Source organism: Lineus longissimus, chromosome 6 (genome assembly GCF_910592395.1).
Source record: "Lineus longissimus chromosome 6, tnLinLong1.2, whole genome shotgun sequence".
Lineage (NCBI taxonomy): Eukaryota > Metazoa > Nemertea > Pilidiophora > Heteronemertea > Lineidae > Lineus > Lineus longissimus.
In genome coordinates, this window is record NC_088313.1 from 16071888 (window position 1) to 16093333 (window position 21446).

At 41.2% G+C, this 21446-nt stretch overlaps 2 protein-coding genes across 5 annotated transcripts in view; one reads left to right on the top strand and one right to left on the bottom strand.

Annotated features, from left to right (window-relative positions):
* Nucleotides 1–1869: 1869 nt before the first annotated feature.
* Nucleotides 1870–9197, top strand: LOC135489169 (transmembrane emp24 domain-containing protein 9-like). Of its 2 annotated transcripts, none has more exons than XM_064774384.1 (5): nucleotides 1870–2031; nucleotides 2775–2890; nucleotides 5279–5383; nucleotides 5698–5844; nucleotides 6217–9197. In XM_064774384.1, exons 1-5 carry the CDS (start codon nucleotides 1896–1898, stop codon nucleotides 6364–6366), a joined length of 654 nt encoding a protein of 217 aa, XP_064630454.1. In that variant the 5' UTR covers nucleotides 1870–1895; the 3' UTR covers nucleotides 6367–9197. The 2 variants fall into 2 exon arrangements, with proteins under 2 accessions (XP_064630454.1, XP_064630455.1); XM_064774385.1 differs by lacking the exon at nucleotides 2775–2890 and adding an exon at nucleotides 4121–4230.
* A 6492-nt stretch (nucleotides 9198–15689) lies between these two features.
* The window catches only part of LOC135489187 (M-phase inducer phosphatase-like), a 31499-nt gene continuing 25742 nt past the window's right edge, over nucleotides 15690–21446 (bottom strand). For all 3 annotated transcript variants that reach the window (XM_064774414.1, XM_064774413.1, XM_064774412.1), the window contains exons 13-14: nucleotides 21190–21422; nucleotides 15690–21005 (exon numbers count right to left, since the gene is read on the bottom strand). In XM_064774414.1, coding sequence (XP_064630484.1) covers nucleotides 20747–21005; nucleotides 21190–21422 — 492 coding nt within the window. In that variant the 3' untranslated portion in view covers nucleotides 15690–20746. The remainder of the gene's footprint in view (nucleotides 21006–21189; nucleotides 21423–21446) is intronic.

The window sequence follows — 21446 nt, forward strand, 5'->3', positions numbered from 1 at the left end:
TTCTTTACTTTAGTACGTTTAGAGCCAAGATCGAACAGATGATGAATTCTACCGCCAAGCAAATAAATTTGGATATTTCAGGCAAATGGGTATGAGGAGCATCCTGCTATCGGAGATAGTCGACGCGGAGTGATCGAATTGCTTCGAGACACGAGTTGTTTGCAAATACAGGAGGAAACTGCATCAGTGGTTGTGAGAAACTTCACCTTTAAAACTTTTCCGTCGAATTCCGAACACTGTAAGTGGTTGTGCCAAACTTTGACCATGAAGGTTCCGTATGCCGAACCACTCTCGGCCTTGGTCTGTGGTAGTTCGACCACCCTTTTCGTTTGTCTCGCCATGGTAACTGTCCTCCTCTTCACATCCGTTGGCGCTGGACTTGTCGGTGTCCTCGTCTTCTACGCTTCAGCTGGGGCCGAGATGGCCCAAATCCAAAGATACTGGGACGATAGGGATGTGGAATACGTCTCAAACATTCTTACGGCCGCGAATATTTTGCTTGCCGGATGCGTCCTGACGTCATTCTCTCCAGTCGGATTCAGATTGATGCAACATTTCAATACAAAGTGGAATTTTCTGCTCATGTTGACACTGATTTGGTTGGTGATATTTGAGGTGTGTTTTGCTTTGGCGGCTGGTAGCCTTGCGTACATCCATGGACAAACAGGGACTTACTATAATGGTGCTTTGCGCACGAGCATCACGGAAGGAATTCAAAGACTTGATGCTATGGCCTTAAAATTTCATGGACCGGACGCATCCCGCGCGGTGCGAGACCTCATCAATTTAAATGAGGCATATGAATGCTGTGCTCTGCACGAATACTTTGGCGGTGCACCCTCAAACGACCCAACGCGATGTTGGCATCAAAAGGACATACCCTGTAGTCGTATAATTGGAAATTTCGTGTCAGCGCAAGCCCGATTTCTTGGTGTATTTGGACTAATCATGGGGTTCACCCCGATCATTCTCATTGCCTTCGGGTCCATTTTGGCCATGGTTAATTATGTTTGCGACTTTAAAATCGCATTGTGTCTTTTTGAACAAGAGACGCCACCAAACGACGAGTCTGAAGTGGCAGAACGCACTCGCGTGGAGTCGTTCTGTGACCTCTCATATGCACCGCCGGCGGAGACTGATAGTCTGTTGTCGTCTGCACTGAAACCACACTCCGCATTCTCTCCTACGGCGGCAGGTGTTTAAATACCCCCATCCTGAGGAAATCATGGGGTAGATATTTGCTTCTCTTGTATGTAGGGCCTCATCCTGGCATAACCAGTTGTTTTCAATATACTCCGCCTCCGAATTTTTACTATAATTCTCCCGCAAAGCTCCAATTACCATTTATTGTTATTGTAAAATGCTGACTTGAATCTTTTACTGTCTGAATACACACTGAGATTTGAAAATATTATTTAGCATCTTTCATTTAAACTTGGAGACATACTGTAAATCAGGTCAGGGACAGTTCGACCCTGGATGGTAGCTCCGCTTGCCTTCAAATACCCGGTGTTAAAGTAAATTTAGCCTCGGGCTGATTCTCCTGCTGCGTTTGGTTCTCGAACCCCTTTCACATGCACCGGACTCGGCGGAGACAAAGGCACATCCCGACAACTGGCTAGTTTCACTCGCTGTTTGTAATCAATCATTTACCTTTTAATTTGGGGCATATGAATGGCCCTAGTAAAAAGCAAATGCACGTAGACCTACATGACAGCACATGGCTCAAACATCTGAGAAGGGTCACGTTTAAAATATTTGTTTTATTTTTTGACACCTAGTATAGTTAGTTAGTCCACTTCGCTGCAGATGGCAGTGCCATCGGAGGACGTGGCAAGCTCAACTGCGCTTGCGCAGTAGTACGTCCGCCATAGTTGTACACATTGACCGTCGAAATGGACCGGCTTCAACAAATTATCGCATTTATTCTATTAATTTATATTTCAAGCGCTTCAGCACTTTACTTCCATATAGGTGAAACAGAAAAGAAATGTTTTATAGAAGAAATTCCTGAAGAAACGATGGTAGTAGGTGAGAAATCGTTCCATGAACATGCACAATCTGTTTATAAAATTTCATGCTGCTTACATTATACACGTCAACAGTGCACCATGTACAGGATGTACACGGCAGCAGTGTACTATGCACAGTGAGGCCGGTAGGCTGTGCCTTCATTCAGTAGACTGAGTAGTAGTTCAATGAGTTCATAACATTGGGTATTCCCATGACTATTCCCTTTTTGTCATTGTCACTGGACTGACTGGTGATGTGATTGTGAAGGATACTCAATACTGGTCTGGATAGGCCTACCCGATGCCGGCGGCGATGGCGATGCAGATGGTGGTACAACCCTTGAGTGCTGTAGGAATGCCATAATCAAATCTCACCCTTTAGTTTTTTGGGGTAATCTGAAATTTGCTCCGCTGGCACTGCTTGTCACGATCACGAAGATCTGTTAACATGCTGTAAAGAAAAATTGGTAAAATTAAATGACCTAAAACAAAATACTTCCTACGTCATACGATAGTTGACACCGCACCACTCGCCACCAGTCTGAGGGGGCCAAAATACCAGCAAGGTTGGGACGTTCTATGAGTCATACTATGACTATGGAAAACAAAGAACCGACTCCCACCCTTGAAATTGACATTCCCTTTGTGTTTCTTTAATTGGTAGCCAAAATGGTGGTACCTATGGTCAACCCTTTAATCTATCCTGAAGAATGGTCTATATTTAGATTTGATATTTCATCTAATACTTTCTTTTGTAAACAGGCAGGTATAAAGTGGAAGTTTTTGACAAAAGTGCCAACTCGTATATAAAAACGAAAGGCGGTCTGGGTTTTCATGTTGATGTCAAAGATCCCGAAGAAAAAACATTATTATCTCGGGTAAGAGGTTGCAGAGGGAATGGTTGTCCGAGCTACCAGATGTTGACAGACTTTAATCAGGTGATATTCAGTTCATTCGCAGAAGTAGAAGGGGTAATTTCTAGAACTCGATGTATGAACTGAGGTTGGGAAGTTACTGGTTTATTCCAGGACCGACTGACAAACTACTGTTGTGTTGTTATCAACAAATGTTTTCATTGTCTCAATACTGAGCCGACATCCCTCTGCTGAGTATCTCTTGATAAACCTGTCAACATTTGTGGCAATGATGATGACTTTTTGGTCTCTCGAAGTATTTTTAGTTGCTTGTAATACTAACAGTGTTGGCTTTTAGGGTCATCAGACACTAATCCATGTTGTCTTCTAGTTTTGTTTCAGTTTTGGTGTGGCTTTGTATTGACCTACTCACCGCAGAATGAGCCATGTTACACACTTAACTTTGCAAGAGGTTGAATTCAGACTCATCATTCAGCTCTTTCACCTTTCATACATTTTGTATCATTTGAAGACACATGGACGCTCCTGGCCTAGCCTGCTTGTAGAATCAGGCAGGCCTTAAACTTGCCAAGCTGGCTTGCTCCGGGAACGGCTATGTTGGCAGGCCTGCCGAGAAAACACAAAATTGTTACAAATTTTTTATCAGTAAGGGAACTGGTTCTCCAAAAGAAAAACGTGACAGTAAAACACTGTGTGAATTATTCTTCCTGAAGATACCCAAGTTGATTGATTCAGGTCTGAATTATGCCTCTTATCTTCATTCATGGATCTTGTCTGTTAGTCAACCTAGGATCTTTTCCTCTGAGAATTTGTCTTTTTGATATTTTAATTATTTTGTGTGAAGGTCTTGGATATCTCACCTAGAGTTCAATGGTTATAGATGGTTCTGCATTGTTCAATGGTTATGGATCCTTTTCATCCCTAGCCCCCCCCCCCCCATACATGCATGTACAGTGTCATTTTCAGACTGACTAAATTGGTGTGTCCTTCCCCAGTTTCAGAGAAAAGCAAGACACTGAACATTTTCCTTGGTTTCCTGTGAGAAAGTGACAGATTGTCTGAAACAAAAAAACTATCGGCAAAAATTTGTTATGCACAGACAGGAAAAGATCCCAGGTCAAGCAAACATTGCATACATGAATGAAAACTCACTGTGCTTTGGACAGTAACCCTCCTGCTGGATTTTGTATTGTTTTCTCCGCTCTTATTCTCACCTACGTACCTAAATTTCAGGCCACTATAAGGTGCTTATGTACGATCCTCAAGCCAAGGACTATGTCATGAGCTACTTGGGGATGCATGTTGAAGTACTTGATCCATCCAGTAAAGCCATATTATCGAGGGTAAGGGGGTGATTTTAGGTTGCCACTCGGTGATGTGGAGGATGTTGGTCAGAATTAGTTGTCTTGTACAGGCAGTGAGTGGGGACAATTGTGGCCCATTCTTTCTTGTGGAGTGTATGTTGAAGAATGATATTACATAGTTGATTGTAATAAACTGAAGTATTCTCCATGATGCTCTACTACAACTAATTCTGACCCGTTGCTTCTGAAGAAATCAAGACAGGGATTGATCTTTTTGTTTGCTTCATGATATCATTTGTGGCCATGCGGATGTGTGTGGAATAACAAACATGGACATGGTGGGCTTGTTCTGTTGTTGAGGAGGTTGTGGTGGTGATGGAATACATGTCAAACAAATTAACGCTTAATGCTAATTTTATGTGCCTTTCTTGTTTGCAATATTTGATTCTTACCTGTATTAAAGTCATTCCACTTCAAATCACTGACTGTCTTCTAATCTTTGCTTAGCACTTTCAAGTTTTATTTAGTTCTGAAACTAGTATCTGATAAGTCACCTCTAGTCACTATTTGCACAGATGTCATTGACTACATTTTGTTCCGTATTTCATCAACACAAATGAAAACACAGGGTAGCACCAGGGCAAGGTGAAGGAAAGTGTTGAGCTTTCTAAATTGAAGTGAAAGTGCAACTTTGCAATTGGTAATTGAGAAGTGGTGCCAACTTTATAGGGACTCGTGTTATATGTTTCATAAATGTAAATCTACTGAAACTAGGCTATGGCTTTTATGCTTCTTTTGATTTTAGACTGGCTCAGTTGTTGATAATGTGATAAATCCAAGGCAAACTTCTGACTCATTTCAAAGATAATGTTTCCAAACGTTAAACAACTTTAAAGACAATATTTTGTACAAGGCTGTACAAGTAGAACAGGTGTGTGATGAAAGCATCATACAGTTTATATTTCATTTCCTACAAAGTCAAATTAATCAATCAAATCGGTTCTATTGTTTGTTCTCAATGTGCCTCAAAGGAGTCTTCGGATTCCTATTATCTTGCACCATATTCAAATGACCTCTTCTCTTTCAGACTTATGCCGCGGAAGGTCGTTTCACATTTACGTCCCACTCTTCAGGTGAACACACTGTATGCTTGCATTCGAACTCATCAGCTTGGTTCGGAGGTGGACAGTTGGTAAGTTGACCATCTTTCTTTGAAAAAGCTATTGGCAGGTTGCTATGATTATCATTTTGACTTGAGACAGTTTTCCAACTGTTGGCATGGCAAAAAGATACTCGAATTTGATCTAGGTGATATCAAGATTGAAGATTTCAGGGCAAGAAATTCATAATGGGATTCCGTTGTTGTGTCCTCCCCTTCTGACTGAAATCATCTAGGAATGGTATCTGCACTGCAAGAGAACCAATAAAGGGGTGTTTAATAACTTTACAAGGTGTCAGAGGTGGTGATCTTTCCTTTGTTGACTAACTACTCCTGTCTTCTTGCAGCGTGTGCACCTTGACGTCCAGGTTGGAGAGCATGCCAATGACTACCAGCAGATTGCCGCGAAAGATAAGTTGAACGAGCTCCAGCTCCGAGTACGACAGCTCCTGGACCAGGTCGAGCAGATTACAAAAGAACAGAATTATCAGAGAGTAAGTATAATGATTGACTCTTTGTGTGGAAAGAGGACATCAGCGAGATATTTAAATAATTTTTTGGCCACCCCATTGCAGTACATCATGGGAACAGCATCGTTGAACAACAAAAGGAAAAACGTGACTTGGTTATTCGAAACAATTCAAGTCTTTAACAAGGTTGCCATTGGTGTGACTGTGACCAAGAGTATCTATGGTCAATTTGGGGCTGGCTCACACAGTTGGGTTAAAATGTGATGCTGGTAATAATTCAATGTTTTGTAAGTTGAGGAACATTTGAAACTGATTGTTATGAGTAGGTTGTGAAGTGATGGTATTCTTTTTCTAGTTTCTTCAAAAATTGTTCACCCTTTGCTTCTCGTTTTTCAGTACCGTGAGGAACGTTTCCGCCAGACAAGCGAAAGTACAAACCAGCGTGTCCTATGGTGGTCCATCGCCCAGACCGTTATCTTACTTATCACTGGATTCTGGCAGATGAGACATTTAAAAAGTTTCTTCGAGGCTAAGAAATTAGTGTAGTGGACTTTAGTTTATTGCTCGGTTCTTCAAACAATTTTAGCATCCTTTTGTGGGCAAGGTCTACATCTGTATGTTTTCTGAAACCCATTACATTATGAGTTGAACCAAAAACACATTACTTTAAAGTACATGTGATGGGTTTTCGGTTGAACTCATTGGTGCTGCAAGTCCAAGTTCAAATGTACCAGAGTTGGTAACTAAAGCTGTTTGAAGGATGAGATAGTTGGCATTCTTGCTGGACCAGATTACCTCTAGAGAACATTACCAGTATCACGCCATGCTAAAACTGTAAAATGTGATAAAAGTTATTTTGTGTCTGTGTACTATACTTGACAGAGAATAATTTTCATGACACTGGCTGAAATGGAGGCGTTTTGTTTCGCTCATGCGAAAGTCCCTTTGAATAGGAGCTGGTTCAGCATGAATGCTGGGTGAACCACATCAGAAGACCAATTAAGTCCTTCTTTGTCATCTTCAAATTATTCAATACTGAATTTGTTTATAACCACTTAGCATTTTTTTTAGCGGCAATAGAGTTGCACAGCAAAAGTTGTAGTTGTATTTGTTGAAAAGAATGGAGAAATTTTGTTGACAAGAATGGAGAAGTGTTGGTCTTCTTAGGTGGTTCTCGATGTCTGTTTGTCAGTGTCATTCCCATGAAATATTCCTTGGTGCTTAGCTGGGCCATTTGCTATAGACTCATGTTTGAGTTTGTGACCCGGCTAAGAATCGGGCTCAAGTCAAATCATATTCGTTATTTATGTTTTAAATGCAACAATTATTTGTATAAAACTTGTTGTGCACAGGGGTTTGCATCTTTCGTATAAAGGAGGTTAAGGGGCTTATGTCTTTTTCTATGATGTTTGTTTTGGGTGTTTATTTCAATTATCTCTCTCTGAAATGGAGTTAATATTGTCATTTATCCATAATACTTGGATTTATTTGGACTTCGCCAATCATCAGTATGTTATATGGTAACCATTTTCAAGATCATGGTTTACAACTAAATTTGTTAATTTTCGCATGTCATCAGTTGAAAGTAGAAACGTCTGTCCTCATGGGATTAACTCTTTAGCTCGGTGCCTCCCTCACTTTGGTCAACTTTTAGACCTGGCTTTGTAAGTAATGATATAAATATTCTGCAAGTTTGGTACACTTCAAGTTGTTGATTCTTTCCTTTGTTTTAACTCTTGTTTCAGCTAAATTGTTGATCTTAGTCACATTAGGGTAGGTAGTAGTGATTTTTAATAAACAAATAAATTTGTAAAAAAAAGATCATTTAATTTTATATTTCCATCTGTGTTGTTGAAATATTAGGATGTGACTACTGTTCATGATCCGGTATCTCTCAGATTATGTGTCGTTGGACCGGCCCATGTTTACGAGCTTAAATAAAATTTGGCAATGCTTTGATTATAATTGTTATTAAATCAAACGTGTTTGTCACATTTTCCCCCAAATGTTGTAGTTGTCTGACTGAGTGATAGACGCATATCTGTCATTTATGTATATATTCTGTAGGTTCATAGGCCTGTTGAGGTGTGGGGCTTGAGGGTATCTCCTGTTCTGAGCGTTTCGACCAATGCACCAGGAGGAATATTTATCCTAATCCTGGATGAACACCGATGTTTACATCTGGCCAGACCTATTCTAGCTGGCCAACATCAGTTGGCTTGCAGTGTATCTCTGGCACTTCGCTGGAAATATCCTCGGCCCAACTTTTGGACTGAATTTGGAAATGACTGAATTGTTTCTGGTGTTTACATACACTGCCAGAATTGAAATGATTGTCAGTTTGTTTATGACACTGTTTGTCTTAATCATGATGTATATGTGTATCAGTGAATGACTGGTTGGTGAATTTTTCAACCAGAAATGTCTCTAGGTACATTTTGTGCAAACTGACATATTTGAACATTCGGATCTTGGTCTTTTTGAGATTCTTTCCGTTTTGGTAATGGCTGGGATAATAGTTACAATCCAGGTTGATCTAAGTTGATCAGCCTGGTAGGCTAAATCAAAATGATACAGGGAAATACTATACCCCATCTCTGTAGTTGATAGATTGCTTGTAGGTAGTTGTTACTGGTGTGTTTTGATACAAAATGTCGTTCTTAAAACAAAAAGGGTTGGATAAGATATCAATTTCCAAATTTCACAGTGGATGAAACATGAAGATGGCTAGGTTTCCAATCAACCCTTTCATGCCTTGTAGATTCGAATTCATAGAAGGCTTGTATTGATTCATGAAATTGGTTAAAAAAGGCATTATTGTATTATTTATTTCAATTTGCGCAGAAGTTGTCTGAAAACTAAAGGCATGACAGTTTCTCGGGTAAGCAAGATATTCCTGTAAATAAAAAAATGGTTAGCATTGATGAATTATGAAAGGAACCTTTAATTTGTTAATTATCTGACCTTTGATTTTATGCAAGATCATTTGGCTTGGTGCCTTGTTGAAGGTAGGGAATGGGATAGATTGGTGTCCATCTCTAATTGAATCTCAATTAATTGAACTAAAATCATAGATTTATCTTGAAAAAATGTCTTCACGTCCAATGAACATTGTGTGTATTGGCCTCCCATGTAGCATACAGGTCTTCCATGTCTGATTCTGTATTGCATCCACAACTGATTTCAAGTAGAACACGAAAAAAACCGGGCGAGTTCATAAGTATACAGGTTTTCTTGTTCTTGTAAACTTAAATAGTATTCTGTCCAGTTTGGTATGAAATTAGTGTCAGATTTATCGATGAACATCGATTCACTCACTTTGCCTTCAAAGCGTAATGTAAAACAATGCTAATTAAATCTACCATTTTTGAAGAAAACGTATTCTTTGTGTGTTCTATAATGCCCTGGCCTCTGAGAGGAGCTGGATGCCCTTGTTGCACTGAAACTGTCCTATAGCATTGTGCTTGGAATGGGAGGTAGCTTTTTAGTTACGTATTTCAACACCCCAACCTTCAGTCTATGGCAGTCGCAACTCCATGGAATTTGAGCTGTCACATGGGAGTTGTAAACAGTTCTTAACTCGAGGTCGCACCATGGTGTGAATGTGTCCGAAGAAGGTCTAAAACTGTCCCTGGTATCTGAGAGACACCTTTGTATTATAAATACACCAGGGCTGACCGAATCGAAACACCGATAGCGCTAACAGGGCCTAACAGAGAATAGTGTAAAGCATTTAACCATTACACTGTACTCTGTCAGGTCCTGTCGGCACTATTGGAGTTTCAATTCGGTCGGCCCAGGGATAGCCAGAAGGTGAAATTTTCCATGGAAAATTGCCTCCAAACTGTCCTGGCTGTATTGGAGACAGGATGTTCTAAGGACAAAGAAACATTCTGGCCATGTCTTTCGGGTCATGCTATAACTCCTCAGTATTTCAAAGACATATTCACATTTCCTAAAGGATATGGTCAGTGTCTTGCATCATCCACAGCACATCTTGTCTTTAAAACTGTCTCACTATATTAGGATGGCCAGACATGTCAACTGAATACTTGTCCTCAATTTTGCCTGGAGACACCATATTATTGTCTCATCGGAACATCTCGTTTCCAAAAGTCCACACCATTGTGATGACAGGTGTACTCTAGGCTTATGGCCTGATTGTGACACTCTCCACGGTACATATTGTCTCTGTCTTCAGTACTCGAGAAGCATATATTCACAGATACGGCCAGAAACACTATCTCTGAAAACTGTCCTCACTATTGTAAAGACACATTCAGGTTACTTATAGCATATGTGCACTATCTTCCATTGAGCAGAAACATTCTAGTCTCCGAAACTTTCATCACTACTGCGAAGACAAAACAACATCACACAATCATGGCAAGAGAATGACATTGTCTGAGGTGCGCATTGCCTTCGAAAGTCCTCACTGTTTCGGGGACACAACACTATTGCTCGAATCATATAGCCAGGGAAGTCCGTGGAACATCTTGTCTCCGAAAACTGTCCTCATAACTGTGGAGACACAAGCGTGAGTGATGTAGGTCATGGAACAAGTTGTCCTCATAACTGTGGAGACACAACAACCACTGGAAGCATAGAGTGATATTGTCTGTGGAACATCTTGGCTCCGGAAACTGTCCTCCCTATTGTGAAGATACAACAGCCTTAATAGAAGCATAGAGTGTGGCGTTGTCCGTGGAACATCCTGTCTCCAGAAACTGTCCTTCCTATTGTGAAGACACAACAGCCTTAATAGAAGCAAAGAGTGCGGCGTTGTCCGTGGAACATCCTGTCTCTAGAAACTGTCCTCCCTATTGTGAAGACACAACAGCCTTAATAGAAGCAAAGAGTGTGGCGTTGTCCGTGGAACATCTTGGCTCCGGAAACTGTCCTTCCTATTGTGAAGACACAACAGCCTTAAAAGAAGCAAAGAGTGCGGCGTTGTCCGTGGAACATCCCGTCTCCAGAAACTGTCCTCCCTATTGTGAAGACGCAACAGCCTTAATAGAAGCAAAGAGTGCGGCGTTGTCCGTGGAACATCCCGTCTCCAGAAACTGTCCTCCCTATTGTGAAGACACAACAGCCTTAAAAGAAGCAAAGAGTGCGGCGTTGTCCGTGGAACATCCCGTCTCCAGAAACTGTCCTCCCTATTGTGAAGACGCAACAGCCTTAATAGAAGCAAAGAGTGCGGCGTTGTCCGTGGAACATCCCGTCTCCAGAAACTGTCCTCCCTATTGTGAAGACGCAACAGCCTTAATAGAAGCAAAGAGTGCGGCGTTGTCCGTGGAACATCCCGTCTCCAGAAACTGTCCTCCCTATTGTGAAGACGCAACAGCCTTAATAGAAGCAAAGAGTGCGGCGTTGTCCGTGGAACATCCCGTCTCCAGAAACTGTCCTCCCTATTGTGAAGACGCAACAGCCTTAATAGAAGCAAAGAGTGCGGCGTTGTCCGTGGAACATCCCGTCTCCAGAAACTGTCCTCCCTATTGTGAAAACGCAGCACCCTTACAAGAAGCAAAGAGTGTGGCGTTGTCCGTGGAACATCCTGTCTCCAGAAACTGTCCTCCCTATTGTGAAGACACAACAGCCTTAATAGAAGCAAAGAGTGTGGCGTTGTCCGTGGAACATCTTGGCTCCGGAAACTGTCCTCATAACTGTGGAGACACAAGCGTGAGTGATGTATGTCATGGAACAAATTGTCCTCATAAATGTGTAGACACAACAACCACTGGAAGCATAGAGTGATATTGTCTTTGGAACATCTTGGCTCCGGAAACTGTCCTCCCTATTGTGAAGATACAACAGCCTTACAAGAAGCAAAGAGTGTGGCGTTGTCCGTGGAACATCCTGTCTCCAGAAACTGTCCTCCCTATTGTGAAGACACAACAGCCTTAATAGAAGCAAAGAGTGTGGCTTTGTCCGTGGATCATCCTGTCTCCAGAAACTGTCCTTCCTATTGTGAAGACACAACAGCCTTAATAGAAGCAAAGAGTGCGGCGTTGTCCGTGGAACATCCTGTCTCTAGAAACTGTCCTCCCTATTGTGAAGACACAACAGCCTTAATAGAAGCAAAGAGTGTGGCGTTGTCCGTGGAACATCTTGGCTCCGGAAACTGTCCTCATAACTGTGGAGACACAAGCGTGAGTGATGTAGGTCATGGAACATATTGTCCTCATAACTGTGGAGACACAACAACCACTGGAAACATAAAGTGATATTGTCCGTGGAACATCCTGTCCCCAGAAACTGTCCTCCCTTTTGTGAAGACACAACAGCCTTAAAAGAAGCAAAGAGTGTGGCGTTGTCCGTGGAACATCCCGTCTCCAGAAACTGTCCTCCCTATTGTGAAGACACAACAGCCTTACAAGAAGCAAAGAGTGTGGCGTTGTCCGTGGAACATCCTGTCTCCAGAAACTGTCCTCCCTATTGTGAAGACACAACAGCCTTAATAGAAGCAAAGAGTGTGGCTTTGTCCGTGGATCATCCTGTCTCCAGAAACTGTCCTTCCTATTGTGAAGACACAACAGCCTTAATAGAAGCATAGAGTGTGGCGTTGTCCGTGGAACATCCTGTCTCCAGAAACTGTCCCTCCTAGTGTGAAGACACAACAGCCTTAATAGAAGCAAAGAGTGTGAGTTTCCGAAGCCAAGATGTTCCACTGACAACGCCACACTCTTTGCTTCTTTTAAGGCTGTTGTGTCTTCACACTAGGAGGGACAGTTTCTGGAGACAGGATGTTCCACGGACAACGCCACACTCTATGCTTCTATTAAGGCTGTTGTGTCTTCACAATAGGGAGGACAGTTTCCGGAGCCAAGAATTTCCACATACAATATCACTCTATGCTTCCAGTGGTTGTTGTGTCTACACAGTTATGAGAAGACACAACAGCCTTAATAGAAGCAAAGAGTGTGGCGTTGTCCGTGGAACATCCTGTCTCCAGAAACTGTCCTTCCTAGTGTGAAAACGCAGCACCCTTACAAGAAGCATAGAGTGTGGCGTTGTCCGTGGAACATCCCGTCTCTAGAAACTGTCCTTCCTATTGTGAAGACACAACAGCCTTAATAGAAGCAAAGAGTGTGGCGTTGTCCGTGGAACATCCTGTCTCCAGAAACTGTCCTTCCTAGTGTGAAAACGCAGCACCCTTACAAGAAGCATAGAGTGTGGCGTTGTCCGTGGAACATCCCGTCTCTAGAAACTGTCCCTCCTAGTGTGAAGACACAACAGCCTTAATAGAAGCAAAGAGTGTGGCGTTGTCAGTGGAACATCCTGTCTCCAGAAACTGTCCTTCCTAGTGTGAAAACGCAGCACCCTTACAAGAAGCAAAGAGTGTGGCGTTGTCCGTGGAACAGCCTGTCTCCAGAAACTGTCCTCCCTATTGTGAAGACACAACAGCCTTAATAGAAGCAAAGAGTGTGGCGTTGTCAGTGGAACAGCCTGTCTCCAGAAACTGTCCTCCCTATTGTGAAGACACAACAGCCTTAATAGAAGCAAAGAGTGTGGCGTTGTCCGTGGAACATCCTGTCTCCAGAAACTGTCCTCCCTATTGTGAAGACACAACAGCCTTAATAGAAGCAAAGAGTGTGGCGTTGTCCGTGGAACAGCCTGTCTCCAGAAACTGTCCTCCCTATTGTGAAGACACAACAGCCTTAATAGAAGCAAAGAGTGTGGCGTTGTCCGTGGAACAGCCTGTCTCCAGAAACTGTCCTCCCTATTGTGAAGACACGACAGCCTTAATAGAAGCAAAGAGTGTGGCGTTGTCCGTGGAATATCCTGTCTCCAGAAACTGTCCTCCCTATTGTGAAGACACAACAGCCTTAATAGAAGCAAAGAGTGTGGCGTTGTCCGTGGAACAGCCTGTCTCCAGAAACTGTCCTCCCTTTTGTGAAGACACAACAGCCTTAAAAGAAGCAAAGAGTGTGGCGTTGTCCGTGGAACATCCTGTCTCTAGAAACTGTCCTCCCTATTGTGAAGACACAACAGCCTTAATAGAAGCAAAGAGTGTGGCGTTGTCCGTGGAACAGCCTGTCTCCAGAAACTGTCCTCCCTATTGTGAAGACACGACAGCCTTAATAGAAGCAAAGAGTGTGGCGTTGTCCGTGGAATATCCTGTCTCCAGAAACTGTCCTCCCTATTGTGAAGACACAACAGCCTTAATAGAAGCAAAGAGTGTGGCGTTGTCCGTGGAACAGCCTGTCTCCAGAAACTGTCCTCCCTTTTGTGAAGACACAACAGCCTTAAAAGAAGCAAAGAGTGTGGCGTTGTCCGTGGAACATCCTGTCTCCAGAAACTGTCCTCCCTATTGTGAAGACACAACAGCCTTAATAGAAGCAAAGAGTGTGGCGTTGTCCGTGGAACATCCTGTCTCCAGAAACTGTCCCTCCTAGTGTGAAGACACAACAGCCTTAATAGAAGAAGAGAGTGTGAGTTTCCGAAGCCAAGATGTTCCACTGACAACGCCACACTCTTTGCTTCTTTTAAGGCTGTTGTGTCTTCACAAAAGGGAGGACAGTTTCTGGAGACAGGATGTTCCCAGACAATATCACTCTATGCTTCCAGTGGTTATTGTGTCTCCACAGTTATGAGGACAATTTGTTCCATGACCTACATCACTCACGCTTGTGTCTCCACAGTTATGAGGACAGTTTTCAGAGACAAGATGTTCAACGGACTTCCCTGGCTATATGATTCGAGCCATAGTGTTGTGTCCCTGCAACAGTGAGGACTTTGAAGGCAATACGCACCTCGGACAATGTCATTCTCTTGCCATGATTGTGTGATGTTGTTTTGTCTTCGCAGTAGTGACGAAAGTTTCGGAGACTAGAATGTTTCTGCTCAATGGAAGATAGTGCACATATGCTATAAGTAACGTGAATGTGTCTTCACAATAGTGAGGACAGTTTTCAGAGATAGTGTTTCTTGCTGTATCTGTGAATATATGCTTCTCGAGTACTGAAGACAGAGACAATATGTACCGTGGACAGTGTCACATTCAGGCCATAAGCCTAGAGTACACCTGTCATCACAATGGTGCGCCACCATGTCCTTCCAGGCAGTACAGCCCTGAACCATCTGTGTTGGCACCTCTCTTGCAAATCCAACCCGCTCTGCAACGTGGGATACAACCCGCTCTGCAACGTGGGATACAATCCGCTATGCAACGTGGGATACACTTCCAACGACTTCAATAAAGGTAAACGGTAAACAATAAAGGCATCAGCGGTCCTCATGGTGCAACAAAGCTAGCTTGTGCCAATGTCTTCTTCATGTCTGCTCCTGGATGGTCTACGACACCCCGATTTTAAAAAGGTGCTGATTTCAACTCTGTATCCACGTAAATAAAATAGAGCTAGGTTGTGTAAATGTCTCAATCTCAGGCCCTTCTCTGAGACACCCCATATAAAGATGACTGCGAAAGCATGTGAGACCATCAGAAAGAGTAAGGTTGTGACAATAATGTCTTGATGTCTGGTCCTTGCTTCAACAGAGCTTCACGGATTTTGTATATGAGACAACCTCTTTCCAGCAAGGAATGTTGCAACAGTTTGGCCAGTTGGTGCCACAGAGATTGTGGCTATGACACTTTATATCATTTTCAGAGACATCCTCCTGTATATTTGTGAGGAAAATTGAAGACTCTGACTGTGACTAAGTTGTGGGGGAGAGCCAGGTTGTGTCGTTGTCTTAAAACGTAAACCTTGACTCTCATTATATTTTCTGAGACATCCTGTATTGTAAGGAAATATGTGACAGTATATTTATGTCATACTGTTGTGTGAGAGCTAGGCTGAAACAGAAATGTCAAGTTGCAAGACTAGGAGACATTATTCACAGCATGTAACAAACAACTAAGACAGATATTCACAATAAAATATATTTATTTTACACATTGATACGTGGGTAATACTGATGTGAAGGAAGAAATGAACACTGAGCTGAATGTGAGGTATGCAACAATCAAAACATCAGAAGGTGACAGTGAAGAAGATAACATAGAATGTTTTGTCAAATTCAGCCTGTAACTTACTCTAATATCACCGATATAAAACCACTCATGACCACCAGACAGATTGGTGTCACCAACCCACGACCATGTGCATTCGAAATATTCAGAAATGGTTTTAGATCAGTGACACTAGAGTACATCAACTATCCACTATGTTTAAATGTTGTACAAGGGTAAGGATACACCCTGCTGACGTAGTCACATATCAAAATGTTTTACCATTAAATTTTAAAGTGTTTTCTCTGCAAACCACACATACCGGTACATGAGATGCTTGCCCCATCAGGACCCCTCTGTTCACTTTATTCACAGACAAGAATACATGAGCATCTCCTAAATGCATTAGGAATTGGAACTAAAATATTGGTGCAAAAGTTTGACATACCTAAAGTGAACTATAAAGCAACCTTACATCCTAAATAGTTTAGGACGTCATTATAATAATCCACACAGGAAGACAGATATCTTAACCATAAGGTAGAAAGCTGAACCACCACCTACCCCCTACATAATTTGTGCAATTTGAATAAACCTACATATTTTATTTGAGTTCAGGATTGTGACCTTTGTTAATACCCTTGAATAAATATTCCATAGATTGGGATGCCTGCTTAGATCCCAGTGAGACTAGCTTAGGTTTTTTAAGTTGAACTGCATGCACTTAATACCAAATCTCCGAACATTTCTTTAGTCTCCTTTCTTTCATCAATACACCTAAACTACTAGAACCCTTGGCAGAAAATCCTTGCCTGCAAAATTCAATTATTTTCTGAAGTGAACCACAATCAGTCCATTACATGTATGCTTTTAACTTATCATGCACACAAGACAATCTATATAAATAATGTTAATTAAAAAAGAACATGCTGCTAAATAACCTAAAATATGCAAATCATGAACACATAAAAAAGCCACTTGACTAAAATGGCAGTTTGATCTTATACTAAGATATAAAAGATATTTTAAATGCTTGTGTGCTATTTGCAACTACATTTACCATCAGGACCTATCCTTTTGACGTTTCAAACACACACAGAATAATTGCAGTCTCTCGACTTGCAAACAATGGCAGGGCTTGTTTGGACTAATAACATATTAAGCTCCGAAATGCATATTCTTGTAAATTACTGTGCTAAAGGCTATTATTACCTTATATTTCAGAGCAGGACCATTCCATTTTTCAGTACTTTCGTACAGCAGGAGGAATGCCCAAATTCCTGTTATCCTAATTTGTCACTGGTCCACCTTGTTTGACAAAATGACCTCCCAGTGGAATCGCCCTTCTTTTGTTCCATATAAGTCCACAATATAAATGCATGACAAATGAAATACAAGTTTCAAGTGACTCTTTTAGTCTTGAAATTATTATTATATATATAAATACTTTAAATGACATGCCAAAAACCGAACGCTAGATTTTCTCCACATCCTACAATACCTAATATCCCTACCAAGCCTTGTACAAACCTAAGCCTAAATTAATATATTCTACTTTTCTACCACACAACTACGAGGAAAAAGGTTCAGTCCCCTTTTTCCAAATGAACTCAACATTTTCATACCTGATATAAAAAGATATCTTTACATGTGACCATCAATGTATTAAAGCTATCACCTTTTGTTCCGAGGAAAGCATAATTCTCTCAAACCCTCCACAAGAAAACTACCATGTTCCCAGTACCATGTTTTTGGAACAGGGACGTTCCATTTTTTCATTAAGACAGACAGAAACACTAATAGCCAGTACTGTCTATTGAGAATGCCAATTCTGAGTCCATAACACGTGATGACATGTTAAATGGACAAAGACTGTCCGGGCTAAAATGCTTTCATAACTTTGGCCTTTTATCTGGAACAAGGGGAGAAGACTCATGGAGAATTCAAGAGATCCAGAATTCTTATCATACATCTATATTTCAAAAGCCAGATTTTGAACGTTTTCATACTTTGAAAATACGTTTCCAAAATGTTAACGTTTCAATAAATGACTTTTAGAGAACTTATATATGACTCTGAGGACAGATTTTTAGATCTATCGACTTCCTGAGAAGGTAGTTTTATCGAATACACGTTACAATGGCACAACATCGACTTATCACAAACAACATCCAACCAAGCTGAACCAGTCTTGTAGTTAATAGAAAACATTGAAGAAATAGTAGACAACATTTAGATTAAACATCAAGAGTATTTGAAGATTTTAGAAAAAATACCTGCACTTTCTCACTGGTTCAACTTAGCTGACTTTCTTCTTATACATTCAATTCCGAAACTGACATCAAAAGCAAATTTTCGTGATACACCAGTTACTTTTCAATAAAGGTTGGTTAAAATTTAGTTCGAAACTTTTGCCTAGGATTCAATGTTTGGAATATACAACATATTTTATAGCAGTTACCCCAGTAGACAACATCCTTGAATAGGATATTTAATATTTCTTTGCGAAATTTTTTCCATGCCCATCCAGGGGATGTCATCCAAAGGAAGTACTACTCTTCTAGATTTATATACTTTGGCTCTAGCTGATACACTTATATTAATTCTTCTATCTGTCTTTCTGACCTCCTCACATTCGGCTACCAACAATTGTAACATTGATATAATAATAAGAATACGTGATATTTACAAATCCTGTACATGGCATATCTATACACTTGATTCACACCGTGACGCAATGCACAATTAAAATCCTAGATCAGGAAGTCTAGGAGAAAACATGCAGTGCAAGTAACAAAATAATGTGAATTTCAATTATAACAAAAACTTGTTCAAACAAACATAAAAGTTAAAAATTGTCCCAAGTTATTATAAGAGATTTTCCACAATTAGATGTCAAGCTTATAGGATCGATCTGATCTGATGACCTAGGCATTTTCACAGAAAATGTTCAGTCATTCAAACTAGATTCGATGTCCAACTAGCAGTTTTCTACAATATCACACACCAATCCACTTTAAATTGATGATGGAGAATGCAGATGCAAGTGATAGATAAGATTTAAGACCCTTGAGGGAAAGCAGAGATGATTTAAAAAAATAAAATCCAATTGATAAGCCTTGTTATGAATGCAGCAAAATCGCTTGCTGATAGTGATACACTGCAAACAGCATATGGCATACATGTATGTCACCTCACAATGTGAAAGACATTCTCAATTCCTTCTGGAATATTTTTGTATTTTTTAAATCACCTGCAAACAGTCCCCCGAGTTGAAAATAAATTAATGTTGAGGTAATAGCACATAGAGGTGTCAGCAGTGCATTACGCACCTAATTGAAATGTTCTCCCAATTTTAGGAGAAACTGGCGACATTCACACTATCACAATCATTCCAACATACACACAGACTCGCACACAAACATATGCCAGTTCAAAACATATAAGTTAGTCTTGGGCAAACTATACCAGAATTGGCTGGTTCAGCTATTAGACATTGGGTGATATGAATAAAGACTAGCAAGTGCTTTTATCTAAATCTCCATGTACATTTACACTAGGCCTTCCTGTACAAAACCGGAGTAAAAGCATTTGCTAGACTTTATTCATATCACCCATTGTTTAACAGATTGTTGCTGCTTTCGGCAGTGGATCCAGAATAATGTGATTGCTCATTAATAATGTGTCCTAGTCTGTGTGGCACTACCGTAACTGTTTGAGATAGCAGATTGTGAATTATGTCTTGTATTTGATTGAATGGTCTTCAGTGCCAGCCACAAAACTACAATTTATACTAGTAGTGACTTGTAGCGGATGTGTTATGAATGAACAATCACAGAATCAAAAAACATTTGTGTTCCCTGCCAGAACCAATCTGTAGACAGCCAGTGTTCTCAACTCTATTCTCTTCACGTCAGACAGCATTCAGCTTAGATTTTGTTGTGACTGAGAACACTGACAATACACATTGAATTTACTGGTGGTAAGATAATCCACTCATCCCCTCATCCTAAAACAACATAATGATTTCCAAATAAACGGGTATCATGTGGACACCAATGTGAGAATCAGAAAAGTCAGCACTCCAAGAGACCTGAAAGGAAAAATTTAGCATTTCGCATTGAACCCAAGATAGGTTCAGCACTCCAAATGTCTATGCATTACAAATTCTATCAAGCACTCCATTTTTGTCTGCAGTCTGAAAGCTATGAACTCCAAAATCACGGTACATGCAAGCAAGTCTATTCTTTCAAATATTGCATTGTGCCATTTTGGGTTCGCCTTGGGTAATATAAGTCATGCTAGCACTCCTGTTTTTGAAAGAAGAGAGTTCATCCCATGCACTCCAACGCAGTCTATGCACTCCAGTATGAAGATATATCTAACATGCATGCCATTATAGTATACGGCACTCCAGTATTAGTAAATGCAGTCTGCACTCCAATAGTCTCTGCACTCCACTTCAGTAGTCTATGCACTCCAGTTTAGAGTAGCAAATTCAGTCCATGCACTCAATTATTGCTTTAACTCCATTTTGCACTCCCGTATTGCAAGATTCAAAACTCTGTGTCCCTTATTGCTCAACATGACCTGACCTCACTATGAAACTCAAATCATAGCCTCCAGACCTTTGCAAAGGTTTTGATAACTTTGGGTTATTTTTGATAAAATTAAACATTTCTTCCAAATACCCCAGTCCTGAAAGGTTCATGGAGGATACGTGAAAAATTTATACCACCGGGGTAGTCTTATGTCATTCTTATGCTTTCATACTAAGAGGTCAGATCAGAGCCTGCTTAGGGCACACTAAAAATTCAACATAGCATATCACAGCTCCTGCTAAACCGAACATCCCTGCAAACCAATATCAGGCAAGCCCATTCTAATGCATTTTCAATAAATTTAGGACAGCCTCATATTGACTGGTGGGGGTGTAAAGTCCAATATATTGCCTAGGAAGAGTTTGTCAATGCTTTAGAATTTCAATCCCCGTGATAGACCAGACCGACGGCTTTCTCCGCCCCATGATCGGGACTTTGCACGGAAGTGCTTGAGATCGTGAGAGTGGTCCCTGTGCAACATTGGTTTGTAGGTCTGAGGGACGCACAAGTCTTTGTCGGTACTCTCGAAGAAGTTCTTGTAACCGCCGTCGAGGAGGTACAACTCGGGGTAGTGCAGGTGAGGGTAGCAGTCTTTGTTGGCCTCACGATCTTGGCTCCTCAAGAAGCGAGATCTACAGAAGAAAATATACTGTATCATAACACATGCAAAAAGCACAAGCCCTGTAATTTATAGTTTGGACAATAGGACACAGCACTGTTAGTTCAGAAGTCAGCAAACACTGACGAAGGAAACATTGACCAGTTCAGTTCTTCAGCATCATTGGGACAAGAGCAATGCACTTCTACAATACTTACAGAGAGGGCGCTCTTTCTGAGGAGAATTCGCAATGGAAGATGATGATAAAGCGTTTGTTGGGGTCCTGGGTCACGTGAATCTTCTTGAAGAACTCGGCGAGGATCTGATCCTTCGTGTAGAGATTCAGACCGTCCTTGATGTGACCACCCTCATACTCATAGGGGAAGCGAGCATCCACGATCACAAACTCCTCGACTATATGACTGTATTCATTCTTGAGCAAGCGGGACAACTGTAAAAATGAAAACAAACAAAT